General features: G+C 54.0%; 1 protein-coding gene across 3 annotated transcripts; it reads left to right on the forward strand.

Annotated features, from left to right (window-relative positions):
• The first annotated feature begins 8794 nt into the window (after positions 1-8794).
• LOC136000720 (fas-binding factor 1-like) lies at positions 8795-14119 on the forward strand. 3 transcript variants are annotated; one of them, XM_065654669.1, is made up of 5 exons: positions 8795-8893; positions 9300-9373; positions 9643-9827; positions 11947-12085; positions 12929-14119. In XM_065654669.1, the coding sequence occupies exons 2-5, from the start codon at positions 9341-9343 to the stop codon at positions 13043-13045; spliced, it is 474 nt and encodes a 157-aa protein (XP_065510741.1). In that variant the 5' UTR covers positions 8795-8893; positions 9300-9340; the 3' UTR covers positions 13046-14119. The 3 variants fall into 3 exon arrangements, with proteins under 3 accessions (XP_065510741.1, XP_065510742.1, XP_065510740.1); XM_065654670.1 differs by lacking the exon at positions 8795-8893 and adding an exon at positions 11415-11516 and having other exon boundaries at positions 9117-9373; positions 11947-14119; XM_065654668.1 differs by lacking the exon at positions 8795-8893 and having other exon boundaries at positions 9117-9373.
• The last annotated feature ends 3390 nt before the right edge of the window (positions 14120-17509 follow it).

Consider the following 17509-nt stretch of genomic DNA (forward strand, 5'->3'; position numbering starts at 1 on the left):
CCGGGCTGGGCCAGGTGAGCCGTGGCAGCTCCGTGGGCAGTGGGAGGCAGATGCCCCGCAGAGAGGTCCAGAGGGCTGCAGCTGCTGTGGGGGCATTTTCCAGCTGAAAGGGGGGGACAGGAGAGAAACTGTCCCTAGAGCTGTCCCTGTGCCAGCCTGCCCTGGGGCAGCCTTCCCCCAGCCCGCATGTTGGGGCTGGAGCGGCACCGCAGGGCCAGGCAAGAGCCTGCGGGAGCATTTCATCCCCGGGCTGGTCACAGCCGTGCTCGGGGCTGCGGCTCTGACGCTTCCCAGCTGGATCCTGCCTTTCAGCCCCGGGGATGTCTGTCCTTGGGAGATGTCTGCTTAGGAAAACAGGAGCGCTCCTGCTCTTGCCCTGCGGTGCTTTCCTTGGGGCAACCCAGGTGCTCGTGGGACACACAGCCTGGGGAACAGAGGGGGCTGCTGCAGCCTCTCGCTGGCCAGTGGGTTCTTCTCTGTGAGATGTGGGAATGGGCGTTTTTTCCTCCCGTGCTTTCGTGTGGGCTTCTTTTGTGCACAGTAGAGATCTCCCAGCCAGAAATCCCTGAGGACGGTTGTCCTGGAAGGGCGTTGCACATGGCCTGGAAACAGCATTTTGAGAGCTGCCAGGTGCCAGCAAACAGGTCAGCCCAGCTCCTCTGCAGCTTTGGGAATCTCCACCCACGTCTGGGCGCCCTGTCATCACCTGACCCCCCCTCCAGTCACTGCAGGTCACTGAGAAAGAAGTAGATGACAAGATCTAATGGAAATGTGCTTGATTACAGCTGTGCCTGGAGCAAACGGCCACCCGACTTCCCAGCCGGATCTCGTCTGGGAGCCTCAGGGCAAACCCCCAGGTCTGTCGCTTGAATGAGTGAACATTCAGGTTTAAACATGCTGTTCATATGAAATTTAACTTCATCTTTTCTTGGCCTATGCTCGGACATGCAGAAGAGCAGAGAGGGAACGGGTGAGGCGCAGTGATGTGCCCCGGGGCGCTCTGCCTTGCAAAGCTCCTTCCCAGCCTCTCTGAGCCTGCGCTGCTTCCAGTGCTGCAAAGCCAGCGGGCTTGTTGGGCTTGAGTTGAGACCTGGTGTGGGCTCCAGGGAGTCCTTTCTCCCAGCAGCTCCGTGCCTAGTTTGCTTTAGACCAGCATGGTCCAGGCACCCAGGAACCTCACAGCGCTCCGGAGCGGAAGGGAGACACCGATGCCATGGAGCAACCCCGTGGTTGAACCGCATTCACTGCCGTTCAGCTCTAAAGAAGTACATTGAAATATTTCATGGGAGCTTCTCTGTTCTGTCTGTTTGCAGACGTGGCTGGACGTGATGCATATCCAGCTTCCGGGCTGGGTTCCAGGGCTGAAAGTTGGGGCCATCGCATGGGTACGTCACGCCTTTTTACTTCCTTCGAGAGCTGCCAGCTCAGAGCCCAAAGAGGGCTGAGACATCTCTCGCAAGTGGGAGAATACGGACCTGCATTGTGCCGTGTCCTTATGCGATCCCCTGATACGTTCTGCTGTTCAGTTAGGACGGTGTGTATTGATGCCGAAAAGTCAGCAAAAAGACTCCTGAACACTGGTTTGAAAGTGTTAGAAGCAGCTCTTTTATTACAGCATGCCGGATGCTCGGAGGATTGCTCCTCTAATCGAGCGTGCATGTGATTCGCACTTCTTGTTATTTATTACAAATACCTGTTGCATATTCATTTGTTTCTAGCGCTTAGTTAATGCGTCAAACATAAATTATTTCCGTGACCCCGCCCTTGGCCGGAATTCCATCTTTGCTGTTCCAGAGTCTTCACCAGGGGTCTCTGGTGTCCCCAGTGTCTTTGCAGCTGGTGCCCCCCTGTGTTGGCTTTGTGACCTGGTTTCTTGAGCGCGCACTTTGTCATTTTGTGCTGCTACTCAGCAAGTCACGTAGCTCTTTCTTCATTTAGTGGAACATTCCGCTTTCCCAGCTTGCAAGCCAAGGACATCCCGCTTTGCCTCGTGTCCAGTCTCTGTGGAGCTATTGTTTCTGTTAGGTTTCTGTGACATTATGCCTAGTCTTGCTACATTAGGCCTAGGGGTTTCTAAAAGATTTTTGTTCCTCCTATCACTATCGCAATGCATGCTGGAAACTGGTGGTGGGTGTTCAGTTGCGGGTGTGGGGACAGGGAGGGCTTTTCCAGCTCCCCAGCTGGATCCCTCGCCTGGCATCGCAGCGGTGAGTAGTCAGCTTTGACTGACTTCACAGACTAAGCTCTCACTTTCAGTATTTTATTTGTGAGGAATTTAACTTTACACTTTCTGTTAAGGTCCTCAAAGAGCAAAGTATAAGGCAGAAATAGGAAAACCTTCCCGGCGGTCATCAGAAGTCCTAGAAGAAATCCTGAAGGAGCTGGACAAAGCAGAACATGGTGGGTATATATCGCTCTTAAGCAGAAGACTTGGGAAGCTGAGGTTAGATGCACGTGTGGACAAGCTGTCGCCTACACGGCAGGAAGGGATCGATCAGAGCAGACTTTGCCTGGGCTGCAGGCCTGGCCTGGCCAGGAGCAGAGCAGCCCCGGATCCCGGCCTGGTCCAGCCCCGCCGTTCTCCTCGGTGTCTGAGGACTCTCAGGGACACCTTGGGGCCAGGGACAGGTGAGGGCTGGTCCAGCCCCGCCGTTCTCCTCGGTGCCTGAGGACTCTCAGGGACACCTTGGGGCCAGGGACAGGTGAGGGCTGGTCCAGCCCCGCCGTTCTCCTTGGTGTCTGAGGACTCTCAGGGACACCTTGGGGCCAGGGACAGGTGAGGGCTGCTCCAGCCCCGCCGTTCTCCTTGGTGCCTGAGGACTCTCAGGGACACCTTGGGGCCAGGGACAGGTGAGGGCTGGACACCCAGCTTGAGGCCGGACACCAGACTTAAAAGCAGCTGAAGATGAAGGGCTCTGAATTCAGTCCCAGGGGGTTCAGCTCTCTGTTTCTAGCTGTGTTTTAGATAACGTGGTGGTAGTTTTCCTCTTCTTTTGGGGGACAGTGGGCTCTTAACTGCCACTTGCGAAAGTGCCCAGGATACGGTTGCAGGAGCTTGCAGTTCAGTCCCCGCTGTGAGTCTGCCGCCCTTCCCATGTGGTGGAGTTGGCGTGATGGGAAGGGCTGCTCAGAAGGGCTCTTTCCCTGGCTGAACTGGCTGCAGCACTTTCCCGTCCTCTGGGAAGGAAGTCATTTACCATCGTCTCGCAGTTTGCCAAAAGCTCACCAGGTGGAATATGAACGAGATCACATGCAATCTCCTAGTCCCTCAGCAGCTCAGGATTTGCTGTCTACTGGTAAACTGGAAAGTGTCAAGCACTTACATTTTTCTCCATGACCGACACGTTGTTTGGCTTGCTGGCTAGATGCACCCTCAAATGTCCAGGCTTTGTTTCTAAGTGTTATTAATGTCTTCTGAGAAGTATTGCCGCCTGAAGATATCATGTTTCTGATGAGAAATGGTTACTTCTAATTAAACCAACCCAATTTCTTTCTAAAGAGCTGGGCCATGAGATGCTGGAGAACGAGGCGTTTCAGAAAGGAGGCGGTCACGCAGTGCTGGTCTCTGATGAAAAACCGCGGGCGATTCAATCACCGGGCATGCCAGGTAATTGCTGTCCTTCGGTCATCCAGTGTCATAAACCAAAATCACTCTGCCAGTTTGGGAACGAGCCCACCCGAGCCACGCTCAGCAGATGATGGGGAACATGACTCGTAATCAAATGTACCTCCTGCAATCCCTGCATCCCAGAGCTTGCCATGAGTCCCCCCAGGCACAACAGAGGGGAATCCCTCCTGTCAGCCGAGGTCCAAAGGGATGTGCTGAGAGATCGAGCAGGGGTTAGAGGGAACCTGCACCATCCTCCCGCATCCTCTGTGCCCGAGCCGTGCTGAGGCTTTACCTTTCTCTGATTCTTGGCAGTGCTGTCCAACCCCGGGGAAGCCCGAAACGCCAAGATATATGATTTTTTTCAAAAGATTCCAGGCACTGAGCAGCCTTGCAGGGAGCCATAAGTGGGTGTCACAGAGGCATCCCAAAATAAGTTTAGGCGGAGAACAAGGTCCAAAAGAAAACTTTATTCTGACTGGAAAAGTACTGCAAATAAACCAATCAGAAACGGGGTTTATACAATTAGTTAGCACTCTGGTAACTTAAGATACAAGTTCGGATATTAGGTTAGGAGATTATTTGGGGTGCAGCGAAATAAGAATAATGAGGATCCACAGCGTGCATATACACACTCACAAGCAAACAAACCAGAGCCCCCTCTGCCCCGTTTTGCCCATAAGAGAGAAACACTAGCCTGCCGTGGCCAGGACTTTACACTCGTCTGTCCCAGACGAGGAATTTACACTCGTCTACCAGGCAAGGAGTTACTAAAGCATATATTCAGGAATTTATCACTCACCCACACGCGGAGGTGAGGCGCTCCCAATCCCAGGAGGTCACCTTAGACGGCTTCTCCGTCTAAGGGGAGGGACTCCCCAGCACGGCAGACCCGCAGCTCCGAGCAGACCACACAAAGGGAGTCTCCGGCGGGAACCCCATTTATCGTCTGCTCAGATCTGGCTGTGGCCATTCCAGAAGCTTCTCGGCTCCTCTACACCCCGCCCCCTCGAGTGTGGGCCTTCGAGAAGCTTCTCAGCTCCTCCGGGCTGTGGGCGCTCTCGGCCCCTCCTCTGCTGACGACCCTGCCCAGCGACTCTGGGTCTCCACAAAGAGCCGTTGGCTGCCCCATTGAAGGCTCCAGTTCTGAGAGGGGGACGGGCAGCTACCAGTGCAACTGCCACACCAGTTCTCAGGGCGCGGGGTGGGGGAAGTGCAACTGCCAACACGGTGGGAGACAAGTCCTGAAGGCTGGGGGCATGCACGCCGTGCCCGTGCTGGAGCAAAGGCAAAGAGGGAGAGCGAGGTCCAGGTGCCTCCTGAGAGGGCCCAACTCTGTCCTCCTGGGGCGTGGGTGCCCTGGGGAGGGAGAGCTGGGGGTGGCATTCCCTGACACGGGGATGGTTTTTGTCTGTCTCACTCAAAGGGGCAGTTGGTCAAACAGCTGCGCTCCCCCAGCTGCTCTCCATCGCGAGTTCTGTCCAGTGGGACAGCTTGTCCCAGAGGCTCAGAGGAGCCTCCGTGCAGCAGCACTAGTGAGCCTTGGAAAGGGAAGGTGGGTGAGCACTAAAGAAACTGTGTGCAAATGGGAAGGATCACCAAGAAGGAAGAACAAACCCCGGACTCTGAGAAAACTGGATTATGGCCATCTCAGAGTGTTAAGCGAGGCTGAGAGGAGAAAGAGAGGCTCCAGAGTGCATCAGTTTGCATCAGCTTTGGGAGTTTCCTTTGCTTCTACGGAAACCAAGGAACCGTTGCAGCCCCAGGTTGTTCACCGATTCCGAAATGCTGACAAAGCGAGAAAGAACATTTCCTGGCAATGTCAGACTCCTGCGAGGTTACCTGTAGTGTGCAGGGCACACTAACGTACGGAATTGTTCCCCCAGGTCACGATGGCAAGAGAAACACTGTGGATCATTACATTTCCAAGACGTACTGTGGAGAAGGCTTCCTAGTGATCTTGGGCTCCGTGCTGTTTGGGGTGACAGTGTGTTGCGTGTTCTGGCTGTGGAGCAGGAGACAAAAGTGAGTTGTTGGGGCTGGTGTTGCCAAACTCGTATATGAGATGGCTACTGTTAGCCACGAAGCATTTAGAGGTAGGGTATTCCGAAGTGCCGAGTTAGTTACTGGCCAAACTCCACTGAGAGTTCTGCTGAAAGACGTTGTAACTGGCCTCTCAGTTCCTGGGCACTCTTTTCCAAAACCTGTTCTTACTGTCGCAGCTGTTAGTTAAAAGTGACTCTGCCTCAACAAGAGCAGCCCCACAGCCAGATATAGGCAGAGCAAGGTCAAGAACAAAAATGAAGGATGACATTGCTGTAGCAAGTGAGAAGCGCAATAGTGACATCTCCCTACCAGTGAAACCAGCAGCAGAAATCGCCCTGTTGGGTGCTGCTGTGAATCCCAGATGTTCAGCTCAGCTGAGGAGTCCCAGCGCCTCTGACCGCAGCTCCCACGTGCAGCGGGGTGCCCGCACCCCACAGTGCCCCAGCGCTGCCCCGCAGCCTCGCCCCTGCCCGCACCACGGCCACGGCGGGGCCTCAGCAGCCTCTTCTCTCCGCAGACGCCGCGACGAAGCTTCGTGAAGCCGGCCCGACACCAGGAGCCATGGCCTGCGCCTGGAAAACTGGGGTAGCAATAAATATAGATCAGCAGCACAGCTGTCTGGGTTGTGATGGCAGCAAACCCAGGAAGTCACCAGTTCTGTGCCAAACTTCATATCGGGGCGCACGGGGAGGTGGACGCCTGCGATGCCGGCAGCCGGGAAGCTGGGCATGGGACCCGCCGACGGGCTGGGGGAGCCCGGCTTCCCTGCTGGGACCGGCCTGTGAAATTCCGAGCCACAGAGGCACAGACGGGGCTCGGTAACAGGTCATCGCCCCCAGCTCTGCGCCCCATGCCAGCTCTGTCCTGGGGTGCACAGGACGGGGACGATGTGTAGGGCAATACCAGCCCCAGCCCCTCCGTTGTCCGCATGCCATAAGGCAAAGCCATGGATAAAACACGGAGTGGCACAGAGCTGATGTCAGACATCTGCTCTGGTTGTGGCTGGGGTGGAGTTCTCTTCCCAGCAGCCCACGTGGTGCCGAGTGTTGGGTTTGTGAGCAAACCAGCGTCGCAGCTGCGAGCGCTGGTTGTGTCCGACGGCTGTGGGCAGGAGTGCGGACCCAGCGCGTGGTGCCCGGGGCCGGGTGCTGAACTGGGCTGTCCCTTGGGCAGGGACAAGCTGGAAGGCTCCTGGAAAAGGAACATATTTTAAGGAGCAGAAACACGACCTCCTCACGTTTTCCTCAGCATTTGCTCCAAACTGAGAATCAAAGCGAACCAGGAGGATCCTGAATCCAAGTAGCAAGAAAGAGACACTAACGAGAGATGCCTCTTTGCGCAGTCTGGACTGTGTTCCCTATTTCAGTGTTTCTACAAGACCCCTTGTGGCTATCGTTTGCAGTATTTTCACGGGAGGACCTTTTTTTGTCGGATGTGTGACTTCTGGGAATATTGTTTCCTGCTCCAGTCCCTTTTCCAAATCTTACGGAGCCACGGCAGCGGTGGGGCTTTTATCCCTTTAGGAAACTGGGCTGAATAAATATGAAGTCAGGCAAAACTCAGGGTGCTCACTGACTGCCCAATCTGTAGCAGTGGTAAAGACAAGACAGTGCCTGTACACCCTTTTCTGAAATGAGCAACTGTAAGGAACTTTTAACGAAGAACTGTTGTTTTTACATCACTGAGGACCTGGCACCTGAGCCCAGCAGGGGGGGAAGGACCGAGAGACATTGGACTACGAATTCTTAATGTAAAACACAGTCTCTTCCCAGAGTATATACTGATACCTGTATACATACTGATACCTGTATTTACAAGTTAATTTAGGGGGAAGGACGGAGAGACATCTGACTATGAATTCTTAATGTAAAACACAGTCTCTTCCCCGAATACATACTGACACCTGTGTGATAGACAAACTTACTCGGCACAGACAGAGTCTGCGCTCAAGAGAAGTTTATTCTAGTAGCGATAAGCAAAGCAGCGCTGGGTGCGTGGGGAACCTGCGTTCCACCTACACGCACACCTGACAAAGTTTTTAGTGGTCATTACATACCCCCCTCTTTGTGATTACAATTCTCTATTTTTGGGAATTATCCCACCTACTAATACATATTCGTACTAATAGATACGCATGCTCTGTCGTGGTGTCAGGGTCTTCTCTCCCCATCTGGTGGTCGTCAGGATGAAGACTCTCCTCTTCCTCCGTTTGTCCTTTATCTGAACTCGGGGGTCCAGGCAGAAAAAAAATCACTGTCCTTCTGGCTTTGGCCGACGTTTCTGTTATCTCCCCCATTTGGTCATCTTCTTGTCCTTCAGTCCACGATTTATCTGTTCCTGTGTTTCGGTACATCTGGTTTCTTCAAAATAGACTCGGAACATCCTTATCAATAACACGAGCCAGCTGCCATCCCATTTAACTGCGAACGGGAATCGCTAGGTCGCTCTAACGTTTCCTACAGCTGTATTTACAAGTTAATTCAGGGGGAAGTGTAGCCAAAGTGCCAGGAACCCATATTGATAAGGGGAAGGGTATCGTATGCGTGGGGCGGTCTGTAAACCCTGCCGTGCCGACCCATGGGGAGCAGGGGAGGGAAACCGCGGCCGGGATTTTGGGGGGATACGAGCAGGGGCTTTCTGCCCTGTTGGGTGTGCGGGCCTTTAGGTAGAACACCCGGTCTTGCAGAATCGTTATTAAAATATGCTTTGCTGAGAGATCCTGCCGGAGCCTACTGTATTTGCGAAATAATTGTTTCCTACGGCGACCATCCCCAAACTGATCCACTGGTGTGCACCATGTGAAAACAAGGGACAAAAGCTGGATGCGGATGTAAGCAAGCGGCTTGCAGAGGGGCTGCACGGCTGCTCCAGCCCCGCAGGGACAGCAGGGCCGCTCTGCTCCCTTCGGGGGGATTCGCTCTGGGGACGGAGGAGCGAGGCCGACACGGGCAGGAGCGGCCCGGGCCGAGGGAAGAGCCCGAGCCGCTGCGGCTCTGGGGCCGCTTCTAGTCAGGCCGCGCAGCGGACACCCCCGTTGCTATGGCAGCGGGGGCTTTCCAGGGCCGGCCCCGCGCGGCGCAGCCCCTGTCGCTATGGGAACGGGTCCTTCCCCGAGCGCGGCGCGCTCCGTGCGGGCGGCGGGCTGGCTGAGCGCCGCGCCGTGCGGCGGCGGGGCCGGGCGGGAGTTCGGCACGGCCGGGGGGTGACGGGCCGAGCAGCCCCGGTTCCCCCGGGCGGGCGGTGGGAGCCGGTGGGGGTGCAGGGGGGGAAGCTCTCGGCCCCTGGACTCCCCGAGCGCGGCTGTCGGGGCGGGCTCAGGGAGGAGCTGGGCTGGGAGCTGCGAGGCGCTTCCCGCATCCAGCCCTGGGGCGGGCGGGCTGGGGCTGGTGGGGCAGAGGAGCCCCAGGGGTGAGCCGGGGTGGGCTCCGCTGGCACCAGCACTGGCCCGCGGGGGAGCGGGAGGAGGGGCCGGTGCCGTGGCCAGCACGTCCCCAGCCAGGGCAGCGCTGGGCGGCAGCAGAGGGGTCAGGGCTGGGACTGCGGAGCAGCCCGAGCTCAGCGTCCTGTTCCCAAATCCTCTGCGCACTCGGGGTGCAGCGTGCGGGTGTCGTGATGGCAGCAACAGCTCTGTGCCGTCACCCCTCAGGAGCTCTCTCCGGGCAGGACCTCGGCGAAGGTGTCAGGAGGATGGAGCCAGGCTCTTCTCGGGGGCAGCCAGTGGTAAGACAAGGGGTAATGGGTTCAAACTGGAGCACAGGAGGTTCCACTTAAATTTGAGAAAAAACTTCTCGGTGAGGGTAAGAGAACCCTGGCCCAGGCTGCCCAGGGAGGTTGTGGAGTCTCCTTCTCTGGAGACATTCCAACCCGTCTGGACGCCTTCCTGTGTAACCTCATCTGGGTGTTCCTGCTCCGGCGGGGGGATTGCGCTGGATGAGCTTCCGAGGTCCCTTCCAACCCCTGACATCCTGTGATTCTGTGATTGTGTGAAGGTGCAGGAGACCCCCGGGCAGCGGGAGCAGGTGCTGCGGCGGGAGAAGGAGCAGCGGGCGGCTCGGCTGCTGTGGCCGCGGCAGGACGCGAGGCAGGAGCGGGCAGAGCTGCTGGCGCGGCACCAGCAGCGCCTGAGTGCGCTGGAGCAGCAGCACCAGCCGGAGCGGCTGCGGGAGCTGCAGAGGTGAGAGCGGCACCAGCGACACACGCGTGGGGCCGCTACCCCCGGTCTGGGCAAAGGAACCAGGGGATGGTTTGGGGAGGCGGTGAAAGGAGAAAATCAGAGTCCAGAAGCGCTGGGTTGTGGGCAGCTGGGTGTCTCCTGGAGTGGGGGTTTGCTTTGTAGGTGGACACTGGGATCTGGCAGGAGACATCGACATGATGCGTTGTGCTTTGAAAGGGGCTGGACCCTGTCTTTTGTCTCCCCCAAATCTCTTCCATTCAGGTGAATGAGTCACTGACATAATCTGGGTCAATGAGAAATCTGGTTTTGGTAGAGAAGCCCCTAACCCCCAGATGTGTCCGTCCCAGATGTGGATGCCGGTCAGTGGGATGCCCCATGACAGACCACCGTGCCAGCCCAGCTCCTGGGACCTGGTTCCACACACAGTCACGCGTGTGCACACACACACAAACGTGCATACACACAGACCTACATACACGCACACGCGTGTGCGCACACACCGCTGTGCAGACATTCTCATACAATCACAGAATCCCTGGCTGGAAGGGACAAGGATCACCTGGTCCAACCTTTCCTGGCACAAGCCCAGTCTAGACAAGCTGGCCCAGCACCCCGTCCAGCTGAATCTTTAAAGTGTCCAATTTTGGGGAATTCACCACTTCCCTGGGGAGATTATTCCAATGGCTGATGGCTCTCATGGTGAAAAATTTCCTGCTTGTGTCCAGTCAGGATCACCCCAGGAGTAGTTTTTACCCATCAGCCCTTGTCTTTTCTCTAGGACTCCTTGTACAAAGGGCATGTCCATCTTTGTAGCCACCCTGGAAACACTGGAACATGGTGCTGAGCTCTCCCTGAGCCGCCTTTTCTCCAGGCTGAACAAGCCCGGTTCTCTCAGCCTTTGCTCGTATGGCAGCTGCCCAGTCCTTTGATCATCTCTGTGGCCCTTCTCTGGACCCTCTCCAGCATGTCCACATCTGGTTTGGCTGAAAGCGGCTTAATTTTCTTCATGCAGTTATATAATTATTACTGCAGTACTGAGGGTATGAGGGGAAGAATGATTTGGGGAGGACAGGACACTTTATACAGCCATCACGTGTTTTGCAACACAGTGTTTGTGGGTCCCTGACAAGACGATCAGAGAGGTGGTGGCTGGGGTTCTGTGATGGAAATGCTTTTGTTCTGGTATTGAAGCCCAAATCGCCTCTAGCAGTCTTAAAGCAGTGAATCTGGAAGTGTTGGTTTGCCTCAGCAGGCAAAGCCTCCGCTCCCCAGTGGATCTCTGTGACCACTGTGTCACTTGTCAACACCGTCACTGAGTGCAAGGGCGGTGTAAAAACCGGGTGCTTTGGAAAGCTCCCCCGCTCTCTGCTGACGTTCAAAACCTGTCTCATGTGCACCCTGAAAATATGCATTGAGGCAGGAAAGCAGATCTCAGGAAGGTCTGACCCTGCAGGCTGGACGTCCCCAGCCCTGGATCAGCCAGGTGATGCAATAGCACAGCCTCCCGATGTCATAGTGCGTTTCCATGACGGTCCCAGGCTGTCCCCAGGGTCCCCTGGCCGCTGACACCACAACCTCTCTTGCCAGATCTCTGGATGCCCTCACTGCTCACCACGCTCTGTGCCGCAGAGACGAAGCAGATGCAGACTTTGTCGTCCTCATCCCTTTCGACGGCCACGGCTGAGACAGGTGGAGTCCTGAGACTGCTCCTTCCCTGCCCTAGTTCAGCATCAGGGGTGAGCTCCATTGTGCCTGAGGGGGTTTGCATCCCCAGGCCTTGAGCAAATCCACTGAGGAGGAATCCACAACTGCTCTGGGCAACCTGTTCCAGGGTCTTGCCAACCTCGTAGTAAAAAATGTTCTTTTATCGAGAACATTGGTATTCTCTGGTGAGACAGAACTCTCATGGTACAGGAACAAGATGTCACCAGTGGGTGATTGAGATGGCTTAGAGAACCCCTGTCAAAGATATTAGCAAAAGTGCTTTTAATATGATGTTGTAAAAGTGCAACTTAACCAAGTTTGATGGCAAGTTCACTCTATCAGTGTACGGCACAATCATTTGAACAGTGATTGAAAACTCCTGAGGCACAGGTCAAAGTAGCAAGATGCTCTTCAGCTCTTTCCTCAGGCTTTATCAGCATCTCGCAGCATGGACAGAGCCCGGGTGGGGAGTTGGAGACATCATGGCCCATGGGGCCCCATCATGGCCCAGTTCACCAGCCCTGGACCCAAATACTCATTCCGAGGAACAACAGGTAAAACAAGGATCAGAGTGGTGTGTTAGAGCACACCCGTGGTAAAATCAGCTACAAACCTGTTTCTCTTTTTCCCCCTTCTCAGAGAAGCCCCCTGCTCCTAAAACCTTCCCACGCAAACCCAGTACATGTGAGGTTTGTTTGTTTGTTTTTTAGTTTTTATTTCTCTATGATTATCACTGGAGCCAGACTGTCAGGCGGTCCGGTTTCTCTTTAAGATTATTTAGCAATGCAGTTGCAGAAGCTTTTATGCTTAGAGATTTACTGTTTGTTACTACAAGGCACAGTACAGCTCACCTTTATTACTGTTGGAGGAAAAAGGATGGGAATTTTGTGAGCTCGGCAGCTCAGTCTCCTGCAGCTTCAAAGGAGCTTTGAAATGGGGTTGCCTGCAGGTGGCCTTTCACGTGCTGTTCTTCATAGGTTCCCTGAACCACAACCCCCCAAAGCCCCCGCTTACCCCTGTCAAGGGGCAGAACCTCATCAGCTCATGTAGCTCACGTAGCGCTCATCAGCTCTCATGGAAATCTCCCTCCTGCTCTGAGATAAGCCTCATCTCTGCTCCTAGTCCTTGCAGGTTGAATTCGCTTTGCTTGATTGTCACTGTGGAGAGCTGGCAGTGGAGAAGAAGGTGGAGGAGAAAAATCCTCAGAGCAATTCCTGAAACATATTTCTGGCAGAAAACCAAACCCCTTCTTTCAGGCATCTGCTCTGAGCTACTTAGGATCAGGATTTCACATCCAGTGGCCATAAAAACGCACAAAGAGAAAAATGGCTGCCCACACCTCCACCAACTTGCAATAGAAGGGCTGTGGCATTTCCAAATCCTTTACATTCCTGCAGAATTTAAAAACCATTGGGGAATACCCAGGGATGATCACAAACCCCCGGTGCTCTGCCGCTGTACACATGAACTCCCATCGCGCTCGAGATTGGTCCCTTGGCAACCTGGCAGTGTGAAGAGCCGGCGAGAACTGATGGGAACGGCTCCAGGGGATCTCCTCCTGGAGGGCACAGCTGCTGCAAGGCTGAGCTGTTGCAATGAAAAGTTGAAATCTGCCATCACAGATTCATAGAATCATTTTGGTTGGAAGAGACCCTCAAGATCATCAGTTCCAACCATAACCTAACTCTGGCACTAACCATATCCCTGAGAGCCTCATCTGTATGTCTGTTAAACCCCTCCAGAGATGGTGACTCCCCCACTTCCCTGGGCAGCCTCTTCCAATGCCTGACAGCCCTTTGTGTGAACAATTTTTTTCCTAATATCCAATGTAAACCTCCCCTGGTGCAACTTGAGGCCTTTTCCTCTTGTCCTATCACTTGGTACGTGGGAGAAGAGACCAACACCCTCCATGCTCCAACCTCCTTTCAGGCAGTTCAGGGAGCGATAAGGTCTCCCCGCAGCCTCCTGTTCTCCAGGCTGAACAGCCCCAGTTCCCTCAGCCGCTCCACATCACACTTGTGCTCCAGGGTCTTCAGCAGCTCCATTGCCCTTCTCTGAGCTCGCTCCAGCACCTCAAGGTCTTTCCTATAGTGAGGGGCCCAAAACTGACCCCAGGACTCAAGGTGTGGCCTCACTGGTGCCGATACAGGGGACAATCACTGCCCTGGTCCTGCTGCCCACACTATTCCTGATACAAGCCAGGATGCTGGTGGCCTTTTTTCCACCTGGACGCACCCTGGCTCATATTCAGCTGCTGTCAATCAGCACCCCCAAGTCCTTTTCTGCTGGGCAGCTTTCCGGCTGCTCTTCCCTGAGCCTGTAGCGCTGCCTGGGGTTGTTGTGACCCAAGTGCAGGACCCTGCGATTGGCCTTGTTGAACCTCAGACAACTGGCCTCAGCCCAACCATCCAGCCAGTCCAGATCCCTTTTTAGAGCCTTCCTACCGTCCAGCAGATCAACACTCACACCCAGCGTGGTGTCATCTGCAAACATACTGAGGGTGCACTTGATCCCCTCATCCAGATCATTGATAAAGAGATTAAACAGAACTGGCCCCAATACTGAGCCCTGGGGACACCACTCGCGACCGGCCACCAACTGGATTTGGCTCCGTTCACCACAACTCTTTGGGCCCGGCCCTCCAGCCGGTTCTTTATCCATCGCAGATACACCATCCAGGCCATGAGCTGCAGCTTCTCCAGGAGATGCTGTGGGATACGGTGTCAAAGGCTTCACTGAAGTCCAAGTATGCAACGTCCACAGCCTTTCCCTCACCCACAAGATGGAGCTCCTTGTCATAGGAAGAGATCAGGCTGGTCAAGCAGGACCTGCCTTTCATAAACCCATGCTGACTGGGCCTGATTGCTTGGTTGTCCTGTGTGTGCCATGTGATGTCACTCAGGATGATCTGTTCCATGAGCTTCCCTGGCACCGAGGTCAGATTGACAGGCCTGTAATTCCCTGGATCCTCCTTCTGACCCTTCGTGTAGATGTGCATCACATTCGCCAACTTCCAGTCGACTGGGACCTCCCCGGCTAGCCAGGCTTGCTGATACACAATTGAAAGTGGCTTAGTGATCACGTCTGCAAGCTCCCTCAGCAGCCTTGGATGGATCCCATCTGGCCCCATAGACTTGTGTGTGTCTAAGTGGTGTAACAGGTCACCAGCCATTTCCCCTCGGAAACGGCCTGTGGTGGAGATGGCCAAGGGTGAGGCTGAATGTCCCTGGAAGGCCCGAGGTCTTTGTCCCCTTGGCTATGGCTGATGTCCCTGCCACTGAGGCCTAAGAGGAGACCCATCACTGTCATGGCCATGAGGCCTCATTGCTCCTTGCACCTCCCCAAGGGAGGTTGGGAGGTGTCACATTGTTGTCCCTCCATGGCATCGCACTCCCCACATCCCCAGCAAGAGCCCTGAGACACGCGTGAGGGACAGGATCTCCCTTCGTAGGGGCAGGGGCTCAAGGTTTGACCATCCTCCTTCATCAAACAAACCAAGGGTTTTCTCAGCATCAGAGCTGCTGCACTTTGCCTTTGCCCGATGTAATCACAGTCTCCAATTATCGGTTGTAACGAGTCCCTGGGGAGGCTTTGTCAGTAATGGCCTCAGTGGGACCCATTAATGCTTCAAGGAACTTTGGAATTTGCTTCTGCCTTGGACTTCTTGAGGAGATTCTTCAGTCTGCTCTTGGTATCTGAGGTTCATGGACTCAGCACCAAATACGCCATGGGGCTCATTAAAATACAAAAAGCCCTAACGAGCCATGTCTTTTCCTGTCATTTTCTTCCAGTCTGCAAGACTTGTACAACTATTTGGAGAGGTTTTGGTGGGTTACTTCGTGATGAAGATTTCAAAGAAGATTTCATAAGGGAGGGTTTTTTCTTTCAGTGGTACTTTCTATCGTTCTTGATTTCATAGAAGAAGTGACAGCAGAATTCTACACTGGGCATTGATCCAGAGGGTCACCTGAAGACACCTGGACAGGCAGGAGAACAGTCCCTTAAGGTCGGACACTGTAGGGACAACCTTGCTCCTCATCCCTCCTCTGCACCAGCTCCCACCTGCTCTCCTTAGAGACCTGGCTGCACTCAGGCACAGAAAGGTTTCTCTTCAATGCCAACAAATAAACACAATACAATTTAATAGAGTAAAACACTTTCCACAACTGTCTAAGCTGCATCTGGTGAGGTCCACCATCCACAAGGGACATCCACACAAGAACTGCTTTAGACAGAGTTAGGAAAGGATAGATATAAACACAAATAATGTGTTGACTGCCATGTTCGTTAGAGCTCTGAAGAATGGGGCAAGTTTGTAACTCCCTGAAGCTCCAAGCAGAAACCAAACAGTTGTGAGGCAACTGAATGACCAAAGAGGAAGCGGAGGAGAAAACCTGAGAGTGCTGGGAAGGGTGTGTGTCCAGACAGTCTGCTGAAAAGTTTTCCTTTGACATGGACCTTGAATCAGGAGAGCTGGAAACTCCTGACTGACAAGGGAGATGAAATAATAGAGTGTTGGTAATAGAAGTACAGGGGAAGACCAATATTCTCCTCCCCTTAGTATGCTTCCTGGTAATTCACTTTTTGACATTTTTTTTAATATGTAAAAAAGTAATACGTAAAAGGCTTATCTGTGTAGCTGAAGACATGTGTGTCTTATATCCATTTCTATTTCTGGAAAACACTTTCCTTTTTGAGTGTAGGGGAAAGGGACCTGGGGGTCCTGGTGGACAGCAGGATGACCATGAGCCAGCACTGTGCCCTTGCGGCCAAGAAGGCCAATGGCATCCTGGGGTGTATTAGAAGAGGGGTGGTTAGTAGGTTGAGAGAGGTTCTCCTTCCCCTCTACTCTGCCCTGGTGAGACCTCATCTGGAATATTGTGTCCAGTTCTGGGCCCCTCAGTTCCAGAAGGACAGGGAACTGCTGGAGAGAGTCCAGCGCAGGGCCACAAAGATGATGAAGGGAGTGGAGCATCTCCCTTATGAGGAAAGGCTGAGGGAGCTGGGTCTCTTTAGCTTGGAGAAGAGGAGACTGAGGGGTGACCTCATCAATGTTTATAGATATATAAAGGGTGGGTGTCACGAGGATGGAGCCAGGCTCTTCTCGGTGACAACCAACAGTAAGACAAGGGGTAATGGCTTCAAGCTGGAACACAAGAGGTTCCACTTAAATTTGAGAAGAAACTTCTTCTCAGTGAGGGTGACGGAACACTGAAACAGGCTGCCCAGGGACATTGTGGATTCTTCTTCTCTGGAGACATTCAAAACCCGCCTGGACGCCTTCCTGTGTAACCTCACCTGGGTGTTCCTGCTCTGGCAGGGGGATTGGACTAGATGATCTTTCGAGGTCCCTTCCAATCCCTAACATTCTGTGATTCTGTGATTCTGTGAAAAGAAAACCTCTCAAAGACTTTAAAAAAAAAGTATGTTGACATCTTTCTTTGCTTTGGATCTTTGTCTTCAGTTCTTATTTTAATTTTCATTGACATCAGCTGACATCTGATGGGCCTACAGGCATTAAGCCAAGATCATTTTATGTCTTGTATAGCGCCCCATGCCCTCTAAAACTTCCCTGCCCAGGACTCTTCACACTTTGGCCAGAGCGAGTCACACTGAGCTGTTGTCTGGTTCACTGGTTGAGATGTTGGTTTAGATGGTCACCTACAGCACAGGTGGATTCATGGCCCATAATCGTCTGCTCTGACCAGTTAGAAACAGAGCCCAACATCACAATGGGATCATATGAGAAGTGAGGTTGGAGGGCCCTCAGGAGTCTGCAGTCCAACCTGTCACAAACGGGGTCAGACCAAGGTGTTCAAGCCCTGATTCAATCGGAGTTTGAAAACGTCCAAGGACAGAGGCTGCTCAGCCTCTCTGGGTGACCCGAGGCAGCACTTGGCTGAGCTCCTGGGGCAGGGGTGTCAAACTCATTTTCACTGGGACCACATCAGCCTCACTGTTGCCTTCAAAGGGCCAAC

The sequence above is a fragment of the Caloenas nicobarica genome, chromosome 34, assembly GCF_036013445.1.
Source record: "Caloenas nicobarica isolate bCalNic1 chromosome 34, bCalNic1.hap1, whole genome shotgun sequence".
Lineage (NCBI taxonomy): Eukaryota > Metazoa > Chordata > Aves > Columbiformes > Columbidae > Caloenas > Caloenas nicobarica.

Bases quoted from the DNA above. Each gene is read 5' to 3' on its own strand.
- LOC136000720 (XM_065654668.1), top strand. From the start codon at position 9,266: ATGGCAGCAACAGCTCTGTGCCGTCACCCCTCAGGAGCTCTCTCCGGG. The intron at 9,828-11,946 runs GTGAGAGCGGCA...GATGCTCTTCAG, and splicing joins CGGCTGCGGGAGCTGCAGAG to CTCTTTCCTCAGGCTTTATC. The intron at 12,086-12,928 runs GTAAAACAAGGA...ACATTCCTGCAG, and splicing joins CTCATTCCGAGGAACAACAG to AATTTAAAAACCATTGGGGA.